The sequence below is a fragment of the Carlito syrichta genome, unplaced genomic scaffold (assembly GCF_000164805.1).
Source record: "Carlito syrichta isolate Samal-C Ts95f unplaced genomic scaffold, Tarsius_syrichta-2.0.1 Scaffold308687, whole genome shotgun sequence".
In the NCBI taxonomy this organism is placed as follows: domain Eukaryota; kingdom Metazoa; phylum Chordata; class Mammalia; order Primates; family Tarsiidae; genus Carlito; species Carlito syrichta.
This window is the reverse complement of record NW_007252783.1, coordinates 405,610-418,069: the sequence shown is the minus strand read 5'-3', so window position 1 is coordinate 418,069 and position 12,460 is coordinate 405,610. Positions and strand designations below refer to the sequence as shown.

At 42.1% G+C, this 12,460-nt stretch overlaps 1 protein-coding gene across 1 annotated transcript in view; it reads left to right on the top strand.

Annotated features, from left to right (window-relative positions):
• Positions 1–12,460, top strand: part of SOGA3 (SOGA family member 3) — a gene marked incomplete at its 3' end in the record, with an annotated part of 48,187 nt that overhangs the window by 34,927 nt on the left and 800 nt on the right. The window contains exons 4-5 of the mRNA XM_021716307.1: positions 3,557–3,628; positions 12,264–12,460. Of these exons, the coding sequence (XP_021571982.1) occupies positions 3,557–3,628; positions 12,264–12,460 (269 nt within the window). The remainder of the gene's footprint in view (positions 1–3,556; positions 3,629–12,263) is intronic.

Genomic DNA, 12,460 nt, shown 5'->3' with positions numbered 1-12,460 from the left:
GGGCTCCGGCGATCCTTCCACCTCAGCCTTCCAAGTAGCTGGAACTACAGGCATGCGCTACCACGCCCGGCTTATTTTTTAATTTATTGTAGAGATGAGGTCTGGCCAAGTTGCCCAGGCGGGTCTCGAACCCGCGGGCTCAGGAAATCCACTCACCTCAGCCTCCCAAAGGCGCAGGATTACAGGCTGAGCCACCGAGCCTGGCTGGTCTGATGCTTTTAAACATTCCTCTTTGATGGGAGCAGGCGGCTGGGCTGTGGTCTGCTCCACATCATGAAAGGGCAGATAAGTGCTGGTACTGAGGTCAGGTGATGGACAGGAGGCAGATGGGTGGGTTAGTCACTGAGATAGTTGCCATGCATATGAGGTCTGTGTTACAAAGGTCATGAAGGGCTGATTAGATTAACTTGGTTTTTTTTTTTTAATCTGATTTTATTTTATTGTATTTTTTAAATTAATCAATATTTTTTTATTTTGGTATTGTGGGGTACAGTTAAGGGTTAGGTATACAAATATCTTTCGTTCAGGTACCCTTGTTGATAAGGGGTGTCTCCTCATCCCCAGACAGATATTTACTACCATTAATCCCACCTCCCTTCCTCTCCCTCCCTCCCAATAGCTTCCCACCACTGTCAATCCTTTTCTCGTAGTGTTACGATAGATGTTCAAGGTCCACTATATGAGTGAGAACATGTGATACTCAGATCTTTGTTTCTGTGAAAGATCACTCAGTATTATAGACTCTAGTTCCATCCAGGTTGCTGCGAAATTCATGATTTTGTTCTTTTTTATGGCTGCATAGTATTCCATTGTGTATATTTTTCTAATCCAGTCCTCTTTTAATGGACAGCATGGTTGATTCCAGTTTCTTGCTATTGTGAACAATGCTGCGATAACCATACGTGTGCAGGTATCTTTTTGATAGAGTTACTTGAGTTCTTCAGGGTATATTCCCAGTAGGGGGATTGTGGGGTCATATGGGAAGTTGATATTTAGAGCTTTTAGGAATCGCCACACTGCTTTCCACAGAAGTTGCACTAGTTTACACTCCCACCAACAGTGTAGAAGAGTTCCCTTTTTGCCACACCCTCTCCAGCAACTGTTATTTTTTGAGTTATTGATAATTGCCATTCTGACCACATGCAGAAGACTCAAGCAAGACCCCTATCTATCCCCATACACAAAAATTAACTCCAAATGGATCAGAGACCTAAATGTAAAACCTCAAACCATAAGAACCTTAGAAAATGCAGGACACACCCTTATGGAAATTGGAACTGGCATCCAATTCCTGAACAAAACTCGAAACCCACAGGCCATAAGAGATAAGATAGACAAGTGGGACCTCATTAAACTGACAAACTTCTGCAAAGCCAAAGAAACCATCAAGAGAGCAGGGAGACAGCCCACAGACTGGGAAAAAGTATTTGCCAACTCGAGGTCCGACAAAGTCTTAACATCTTGGATCTACAAGGAACTCAAAAGTACTGAAAAGAAAAAAAACAACTCTATTATAAAGTGGGCAAAAGATATGAACAGACACTTTTCAAAGGAAGACATCTGAGCCGCCAACAGACACATGAAGAAATGTTTGACCTCACTAATCATCAAGGAGATGCAAATCAAAACCACACTGAGATACCACCTAACTCCAGATTAACTTGTTTTAAAAATCAGCTGGGAAGGGGGCAATAGCTACCTCTGAGAAACCAGTTCTGTCCTTGGCTAGTGAATTAGAGGGCAAATTAATGTGAACTGCTAGAAAAGTTTGACAAAGCTAAGCAATGTTAAAATGACTGCTCATTGGCTATTTGATTCCACATTATGTCCTTTCATCAAGTAAACTGTGAAACCCATAAAGAGCAGAGACCACGTTGGCTTTATTATTGTTGTCTCACAGGTAAGTATCTTATGAAATGCATTAGCAGTCACAAAATAAGCATATAATGGAGTGAGTTAATATGAAAGCATTTAATAAGTATTTAGTAGAATGAATGAGGTGCTCCTTGCAGGTATCCCCTACCTAGAATGTTCCAGGTTCCCCAGTTCAGCCCATTGTTGGTATTTTGGGGACTGTTTTGTTGATAGGTTCCCAAGTCACTCTTGGTTATGGTGAGTCAGTTTTCATTTCCAAGAAGATTATACAAGCAACATAAAGAATTTCTTTCTGTAAAGAACTGGAAGTGAATAACTGTGGATTATTCATTTGTTTCTGTAGTTTCAATTTCATGCAGAATGAAAGCAGTTATAGCACTGTACTCCCCTACCTTCTGTGCTTGAATGTATGTGTTTATTTATCAGTGGATATGATTAGAAATTAACGTGTTCAGAATTCAATTTTTAGTTCTTTGCAAGTTCACAAAGTGTCCTCTTTGGAAAAGCCCTTCTTGTTTTTACTGTCAGAATATACCCTCATTCTTCTCTTTGACTTCAGACTCTCCTATTTTATGTTCACTCATTAATTCAGTAAATATCTTTTTAACCATCTGCCACGTGGCAAACATTATTCTCATGATGGCGATGGCACAATAAAACAAGGCCCCTGCTTCACAGAACTGAAAGCATGGCATATACCAACTTGCACTGTAATTGTTTGCTTCCCTGTCTCCCTCACTGAATGTGAGCCTCATGGTAGGTGCAGTGCTTTACTGAACATTGAGCCTTCAGCACGGTATCCAGTAGATATTTGTTTATATGGATAATAATTATTTGCATAGAGAGACTTTATTATATTGGTCTCTGAAAAATGGAACTGAGCACCAGAGATCATATACCGCTGGTCCATGAACCAATTTGGCACTGTGTATGTGTTGTTTCACTTACAAAGTGTTGTTTGTTTGAATTTTAATTAGGCTTAACCAATAAAATGTGGAAGATTTTACATAACAATCTGGATTTCCTGCTTCTCTTGAAAAAGCCCACATTCCTGCATTGCACCATTGATCTGAAGCCACTCGGTTACCTGCTCCTTGAAATGAGAATGCCCTCTCTATTTCATGACACCCCTACCATACCCTGCCCTATTGTGTGTGTGTGTGTGTGTGTGTGTGTGTGTGTGTGCGCGCGCGCGCACACACACAACCCCTAGTGATTGTTAGCATGGATGTGTGGTGAAGGAAGAAAGAAATTCTTCAAATTCTTCATAAATCCACTGAAAGGTTTGTCTTCACAAGCTTATAGCAACGTAACTGCAACACTGGAAATAATAACTTACTCCCTTTTTTTCCTTTAGTGATGTGGAGGGCTGACAAGCATTTGCTTTTATTAGAACTATATAGCATATTGGGTCCTCAATCTAAATTTTGTCTGAGTTGTTTTTCTGCCTTTTGACAGGTTTTCCATATTTTTCAAATTATTAAATAATTGCCAGCTAGATTCTACTACGATATATATCCCAGTCCAAAGTAAAAATATATCTATCTTTTTAATCCTTTATGATTATTGAACTAACTCATGTTATTTGGCTTGGCTTTGTCATATAAGATTAGGATGCTTTAAAACATAAAATTGAATTAAAATTATAGTTTGCCAAACTAACTATTTCTTTTTTTTCCAGTTATCCTTAAAAAGAAGGGGAAGCAAAGATTTGCCAAAATCTGAAAAAAAGGCTCAACAGACTCCCACAGAGGTATGTGAAAATAAAATTTCGACTAGTACTTCAAGTATCTCTAAATGTACTAATAATAAGCTACTTTTTTTTTTTAGTTGGGGTCTCACTCTGTCACCCAAACTGGAAGGCAGTGACATGATCACAGTGATCATAGCTCATGGCTGCCTCAGCCTTCTCTGATCTCAGGTGATCCTTTCACCTCAGCATCTCAAGTAGCCGGGACTACAGGCCTGTGCCACTACAGCCAGCTAATTAAAAACACATTTTTGTAGAGAAGAGATTTTGCTGTTTCTCAGGCTGGTCTCAAACTCCTGAACTTTAAACAATCCGCCTGAGATTACAGGCATAAACCACCACGCCCAGTCTATAAGCTACATTAATAATAAACATAATGGCCACATAGACTTATGCCAAAAAAAATCAAATGATGCATATCAGTTGTGTAGCTGTAGGTACGGGACATATAAATTATTCAGGATATTGATTTATAACGTCAACACTAACATCTCAATTATAGATGCATTTACATTATAAGCACACAGAAAAAATGTCATTAGTACTTTATGTGCTGCTATATTTGAGAACAGTACCCATGATGCTAATCTTGTTCTTTCATAATTAATAAGGTCAATGGGATAGTTGTTCTGTCGTATCAGGGGAGCGTAAAGAAAGGAATGTCATAGGAAGGGATGGTGGAAGGGAGAGAGACTCCCGGTGTCTTTAGAGAGCCCTAGAAGGAAGTAATTCTCTTTATCAGTGATTGGAGAAGCAAAAAGAAAGGAAACAAAGGAATAAAAATAAAACATAAAAGATGTGTTCAGCATAGGCTTGCTAAGTCACCTTAGAAATGCAATGACAGTAAAGACCAACTCTGCTTCCAGGGTGCTGATAGTTGTAAAGAAGGAGATTTTAACATAGAAAAGGAAATATTTGGGGTCAAAGTGACATTATGGCTCTCCCAAAACTTGATTAGATATTGACATTTAAGCATGTAAGTTGAAACCTATAATACCATAGTATCCTTTAAAAAAATTATTATAAGGTATTTTCTCATTAGGAAACTTTAGCTAAAGAAATATTTAAATATTCAACTTTCAAAAACATTTACCTCAATCATTTTAAAAGCATAGCATATTAAATGTGTTTTGTTTTTCTTATCTCTCTCTCCATGCTCTGGTCTTGTTTAATTTTCCTTGCACTTGCACAAGAACATTTATAGGCCTCTGCATTTCTAGGATCCCAGAGTCTCATACCAAAATCAAAACACCATTGTTTCTACCCTTTTCCCTGTTCCCTTAATAAGGCCAGATATGCTCTGTCACTAGTTTTTCACTCTAGCTTCGCCATCTAAATATTTGCTCTCTATTTTGCTGTGGATCATTTCACGTGTTGCCATGAATCCGCTTCCCTGCCTTACTGAGGGAGCAGATGCTGTATGCTCCCTGTTCTAAAATCTCAAGTCAATTTTAATCAGTAGTTACTTTTTTAAAACATCCACATTTGTCCTATTCTTGCACTTCCCGGTGTGGAATTCTTAACTGTTCCTGGCTCTAGGGATCTCCACTCCATGTGGGTGTGGGCACCTTATGCAAAAGAGACGCACTGCTTCCATCGGTTTCTCAGAGGGGGCTGGGATTTCACAAAAGTCAAAATGCCTTGCAGTCCACCAGCTTTTATTTAGTGGGATTATTTATAAATATACTGCTGTGACATTCGAAGTCTCCTCTGTCATTTCCAAAACATTCATCTTCAGAGGTTATAGCTTATCAGATTCAAAAACCTACCCAGGAGATTGATCAGGGCTGTCTGCAAAGGGGTATCTTAATTATAGAATGGTCCATTTTTATAAAATTAGAAAACGGTTCTGTTGCTCAGTCAGGATCGAGGACCATTGATCCACATACTTACAGTAAAGCAAACACCCTATTTTATTGTAATTCTTGTTTATGTATTTACCTTTTCTGCTTATCCGGGGCCTTTTGTCAACAGGGGCCATCGTACTCAGGTTTGAATCGCCTGTGTCTAGTGTCTGACACTCTGCACATGCTCAGTATGCACATTTGAATACTCCCGTGTCCCCCTTTTCTAGATCGAAGCACATGAAATTACCAACATGCTCTTGATTTTGATCTACGGAAATGGCAATTTCATATGGGCCAACCTATCATTATTTGTATAGCTTTGTATATTATTGTGCTAATTTGTTTCAGCTTCTTTGAGCTATTCCTTCCACCTTCCTCCACCGTACAGTGGCTTTAAATTTACTGAGAAACGCTATTGCATAGCAATTAAGAACTGTAGCTCTAGGGCTGAGTTGCCCAGGTTGAAATCTTTGGTATATACCAGCTGTATGAATTTAGACAAGTTACTTATTCTTTCTGTGCCTCCATTTCCTTACCTATAAAATGGAAATCATAGTAGAGTTAAATGAGATTAAATGAGTCCATATATGTAATTAATTAGAATGTACTTTAGCTACCACTAGTCTTGAGGTTTTAAGTCAAAGCCAGGCTTAGCTCACTTCTTACTGGCCCTCCATTATATCTTTAAGTTCCCTTCCTCACATGTCATTTGTATCTTCTTATGAGCATGTTTTAACATACACAAAAATAAGAAATAACTTGCTTCACACCTCAGAGCATTTTAATCTTTCTTGCCTACCATTCACTATAAAACGCTGAAGCAAACATTTGGTGCTCAGTCTCTATGGACCAGGAACTTTCTTTTCTTTTTTTCTTTTTTTTTTCTTTTCAAGATGTGGGGCACAATTCAGGATTAAGTATACAAGTGGCTATTATACAGGTAAAGTTTGGACCTCCCTTTAGTCCCTCCTTTGCCTGGGTTTAGATCAGGTACTCTTATTGGTGTTGCGTTCCCCCCATACCCTCCCTGGCTGTATCCTGTTACTGCCAACCCCTTTCTTATAGTATTATGGTAAATGTTCAGTGTCCGCTTATGAGTAAGAACATGTAGTACTCCATTCTTTGTTTCTGTGATAGATCACTGAGTATGATAGATTCTAAATCCATCCAAGTTACTGCAAAGTTCATATGTTTGTCCTTCTTTATGGCTGCATAATATTCCATTATATATATGTACCACTTTTTCTTATCCAGTACATTTTTGATGGGCAGCACAGTTGGGTCCATGTTTTTGCTATTGTGAATAGTGCTGCAATAAACATGCATGTACAGTAGAACGCATGTTTTTTGTAGAATGATTTGAGTTTCTCCATGTATACTCCCAGCAGGGAGGTTCCTGGGTCATATGGAAGGTCAATGTCTAGTTCTTTCAGAAATTGCCACACTGCTTTCCAAAGAGGTTGCACTAGTTTACATTCCCACCAGCAGTGTAGAAGCATTCCCTTTTCTACACATCTTTGCCAGCATCTGTTGTTGTTTGTTTTATTAATGATGGCCATTCTTACTGGAGTTAGGTGGTATCTCAGTGTGGTTTTGATTTGCATTTCTCTGAGGATGAGTGAGGCTGAGCACTTTTTCATGTGTCTGTTGGTTGCCCGTATATCTTCTTTTGAGAAGTGTCTATTCGTATCTTTTGCCCATTTTTTAATGGAGCTGTTTGTTTGTTTTTTCCCTTCAGCACTTTTGAGTTCCTTGAAGATCCTGGATATTAGTCCTTTGTCAGATATACAGTTGGCAAATATTTTTTCCCAGTCTGTGGGCTATCTCCCTGCTCTCTTGATGGTTTCTTTTGCTTTGTAGAAGCTTTTCAGTTTTATGAGGTCCCACTTGTCTATCTTATCTCTTATGACATGGACACTTGGTGTTTTGATCAGGAATTGGTTGCCAGTTCCAATTTCTATAAGAGTGTCACCTGCTTTAAGGTTCTTATAGTTTGAGCCTTTACTTTTAGGTCTTTGATCCATTTAGAGTTGATTTTTGTACATGGTAATAGATAGGGGTCCTGTTTTAATCTTTTGCATGTGATCAGCCAGTTTCCCCAGCACCATTTATTGAATAGGTTCTCCTCTCCCCAGTAGTTGGTAGTGGAGGTTTTGTCGAAGATGAATTGGTTGAGAAATTGAGGTTTTGCCTCTAGAATCTCTGTCCTGTTCCATTGTGGACCAGAAACTTTCAATACAATCTCCTATTGTTGCAGTGGCACCAGGGCTGTACTGCCAGCCTGAGGCCCACGTGGCGACCAAGGATGGGTCCAAGGACACAGTGGCACCCTGAGACCCATGTGGTGACTTAGGATGTTATGTCATCCTGGAACTTGGAGGTACCCGACATCCATGGAGACCCAAGGAGTGTTACAGCTCTTAGCTCCCCTATTTAAGGCTCTTGCATGGAGAACTCTGTGGGGGGGACATGGTGGCGCCTGAGAACTCGGAGATGACACCAGCTCTAGAGGAGTGTTACAGCTCTCAGCTCTTGCTTGGAGAATTCCCTTCCTAGTAAAGAAAATTTGCAGCTCTCTTGTCCTGATGCATCCCAGGTTCTTGTTTCATGACAGAGAGAATTAAGGATGGAGGACACCTGAAGGCAACCAAGTCAAAGTTTATTCAGGAAAGCAAAATATTGCAGCTCTCACAGAGAGGACCCAAGAGGAGGCCTCAATGGGTTGCTGGGGCCCAAAAGGCCACTGAGGCCCGGGTTTATGTAGTACTCAGGGATGTGCTGATTGGTTGGTAGTAGGGACTGGAAATACACTAACCTCATTGGTCAGTAGTAAGGACGAAAAGAGTCATGATAGTGTAAAGAGCCTATGGGGAGAGGGTTGAAAAAGGGCCAGTTAGGAAAAGCTGAGCGAAAAAGAGAAAGCCAATGGAAAGAGAATGGGTGTGGCTTTTGTTCAGAGCCTGCAGCTTGTCCTTGTTTCTCCAGGTAAAATGGAATCCTACAGTGACCTGCCCTGTCGGCCTAACTGACTTCTTGCTTCTCTCTCACTACTTTTTCTAATCATTATATATAGTATTTCTGTGCTATTTCCAAATGAAGTCTACCATCATATACAAGATGAAGATACAAGGCATACTGACATCCGGGGTTCCCAAGCTCTTGGCATGGCGGACACTAGCACACTTTGTATCTTGAAGACATTTAATTAAATACGTAGAATAATTATTATGCCCATCATTCTCTTGACACAGCTCCTTCCCTCATAATGTCTTTGTTCCATGCAGTATATGTCCAGATGTTAAGATAATTATGTTTTCATTCCTTTGGACAGGATAGTTTACATACACACAAATCAGGCCTATCCTTTTTATGTGCTTCACGTAGCCCAGTGAAGCGTTATTCTGCTCCAGTCTGTGGCTGGTATCACACCCACTGCTGTCTTGGTTAGGTTCAATTTGCAGCATATGCCAGCGTCTTTGTTTTATACTAGCAAATAAAGGTTTTTCCTTGCAGTTGAGGACCACCACCACACATGAAGCCCTGTGGGGCTTCCCAGACTCATCTGCTCTCACTTTCTCCAGAAATCTAGTCTGTGTGAAAGCACATTTGATATGGCTGGTCACCTTTCTATCCAAACATCGTTTCTAATTATTGGCCTACATGATTTTAGACTTCCTCTTCCAAACTTTCGACCATGTATGGGTCTCTTTTTCTATTCTTCTCCTCTTCGGTTGCCTCTGTGACCACTGCAGTAGCTTCAGCCATCACCTCTAAGCGTCTCACTTGCATGTCCTCACCCCTAGACCTGAGTTTTCTCTAGGTGCCAAGGTATCATCTTAGTAATCTGGAACCTGATATTCCACGTGCTTCTCTCTACTGAAACAGTCCTAAAACAGCATATTTTAAAACTTAAACCCATCATCTTCACAAAAAAACCCTGTTCCTCTTTGTTCATTTTCTGTCCCTGTGATAGACAATATAATCCAGTGAGACACCTAAACTAAAAATTTCGGAGTTAGTTTTGATTCCTCTGCTGATGTGATCTGATACATTCTAATATGCCCATGGTCTCATCCTCACTAAATTAGTGAGAGGACCCCAATGCAATCTCTTGCAGGGCAGCTTCTCTCTTCCCTTGTGAAATGGATTCTCCCATCACAGCTTTCTGTGACATCCCCTTTTCCTCCTCTCTGGGTGCCTCTGAGGTTCCCTCATCTTTTCTAGCTGTGCTTCTCTCCTTTCTTCTAAACCTCTTCTAGAGGAAAATATACAAGCCAACACATCTGATTTCTTTCTAACCCGTTGGTCTATTTTTCTTGTTTTGTGTTTCTTTCTTATAGGCAGCATGTACAGTAGAAGGAATATGAGTTTGTGAATCAGCCTGAATACAGATTGTGGGGTCACTTATTAACTTGTGCTCTGTCATGCTAATAAACCTGTCTTTTGGGTAAAGGGGAGACAGTCTTACCTATCTTGAAGGGCTGATGTGGGGATTTAATGATATAAGGAATGTGATGTTCAGGCTCTGCACCTCCAGCAGCTCTCAAAACCTTCATATTCCCATTAGTAGAGGGAAGGGGAACTGTGCCCTGTTCTTCCATCTCAAAGGCTCTAGGCCAGATGCACTGAGCTTCTCTGGCAGAAGCTCACTGTTCTCCTCTCCTTCCTCACCAGTGGTTGCCACATCTTCCCCAGCATGCATCAAACACAGGTGACTCTGAATACTGGATAAAGAAGTTGTTTTTATTTCCATTTGAAAAATGAGGAAAAGCTTGTAATCCCAGCACTTTGGGAGGCTGAGACAAGAGGATGGCCTGAGTACAGGGATTCAAGAACACCCTGGGCTACTTGGTGAGACCTCATCTCTATAGTATAGAAATTAGCTGGGCGTGGTGGCATGTGCCTGTGGTTCCAGCTACGTGGAAGACTGAGGTGGAAGGATCGCCTGAGCCCAACAGGTCGAGGCTGCAGTGGCTGTGAGCAACATGCCACTGTACTCCAGCCTGGGCAACAGAGTGAGACTCCAACTCAAAAAAAGAAAGAAAGAAAAATGAGGAAATCAAATTCCCCAAAAGTTACATGATTGGCTCAAAGTATGCACTTAAAAGAGAATTTGGGAAATTGTCCTTGGGTGACAAGTTATTTTATTTTAATTTTTTCGGGTTAGGGTTAGAGTTAGAGTCTCATTCTGTCACCCATACTGGAGTGCAGTGACACGCTCACGGCCACCGCAGCCTTGACCTGCTGGGCTCCGGCGATCCTTCCACCTCAGCCTTCCAAGTAGCTGGAACTAAAGGCATGCACTACCATGCCCAGCTAATTTTTTATTTATTATAGAGATGAGGTCTCACCAAGTTGCCCGGGTGAGGCTTGAACTCGCGGACTCAGGCAATCCACCTGCCTCCGCCTCCCAAAGTGCTGGGATTAGAGGCTGAGCCACTGAGCCCAGCCTGACATAAGTTATTCAGTGACAGCACAATCTGTGTTCAGGCCAATTCCCACCCGTTCCTTCTACTGCACGTGTTGCCTCTGGGAAAGAAACACAAAAGAAGCAAAAGACTTCGAAACGTGCTTCTATGATAGCCCTCAGAGAAGGAGTGAATTCCATTTCTCCTGTTAACACTTTTCAGTATAATCTGTGATGAGGCTTTGCAGGTTACCGCAAGGACATGTCAGAGGAACTTTGAAGGTTCTGCTCCATTGTCCTTTCACCAGACAGGACCAGCTTGATCCATTTCAAACTGGTGGGAGTACATCCTATTTAAAAAGTGATCTAGGTGGAATACCTGACAGTGTCTCCTTGGATAGGCCATTCCAGCATCAGAAGCTCCCTACTTGAAGGCTTTTAAAACCATTGTCTTTTAAATAAAGCTGGGGATGATTATTTTCTAGATGGCATCGTGATCATGCCACCTGAGCCTTAGTTTCAGACAGAGCTGAATTTCAATCTCCCCTTTTGCCCTTTGCCTTGAACAAGTCATAAACATCTATTTTTATTTTTATTTTGAGTTGGAGTCTCACTCTGTCGCCCAGACTGGAGTGCAGTGGCGTACTGCTGGGCTCCGGCGATCTTTCCGCCTCAGCCTTCCGAGTAGCCAGAATTACAGGTGCGCGCTACCACGCCCGGCTAATTTTTTGATTGATTGTAGAGATGAGGTCTTGCTGCTCAGGCGGGTCTCGAACCCGTGGGCTCAGGAAATCCACTCACCTCCCAAAGGCGCCGGATGACAGGCTGAGCCACCGCGCCCGGCACACTAAACATCTTTAAACTGGAAGGTTTAACCCTTGCTCATAGGTTTACTCTGAATATTAAATTAGGTCATTTGGGTAACTCTACATTTGGCACAGCGTAAGTGCCCAACAAGTGGCAGCGGGTGCATATTCACCGCATGTTCCTTCCAGTGAGTAGATTCTACATTTATCATAGTATCACTTCACAAAGCAGACACAAAGCAAAGAGCGTCGCCATCCCTGAGAAGTAGTGTCCACTGCTTTTCTCCTTTCATACTCCTTTACCTGTTTTGTTACCAGACTGTCCCAGTCTGTAATCTGCCGAAGGATGTAAGTGACCTGAAGAAAGCCCCAGCCTTTACTTGTGTGTGTGTGTGTCTGTGTGTGTGTGTCTGTGTGTGTGTGTGCGTCTGTGTGTGTGGGGGGGGGGGGGGGGGGGGGTGCATGCCATTCACTCTGGATTACAAGAAAAAGGCGCCGCCGTTGCGGGTGTCCTCTTCGGGCGGCGTCCTCGACCTGCCCGCGACTGACCTGTCCTCTCCCCCCTCTCCCCCCACGAGGAGGACAACGAGGACCTGAAGTGCCAGCTGCAGTTCGCCAAGGAGGAGGCCGCCCTGATGAGAAAGAAGATGGCCAAGGTCGACAAGGAGAAGGACCGCTTCGAGCACGAGCTCCAGAAGTACCGGTCCTTCTACGGCGACCTGGACAGCCCGCTGCCCAAGGGCGAGGCCGGCGGGCCCCCCAGCACCCGGGAGGC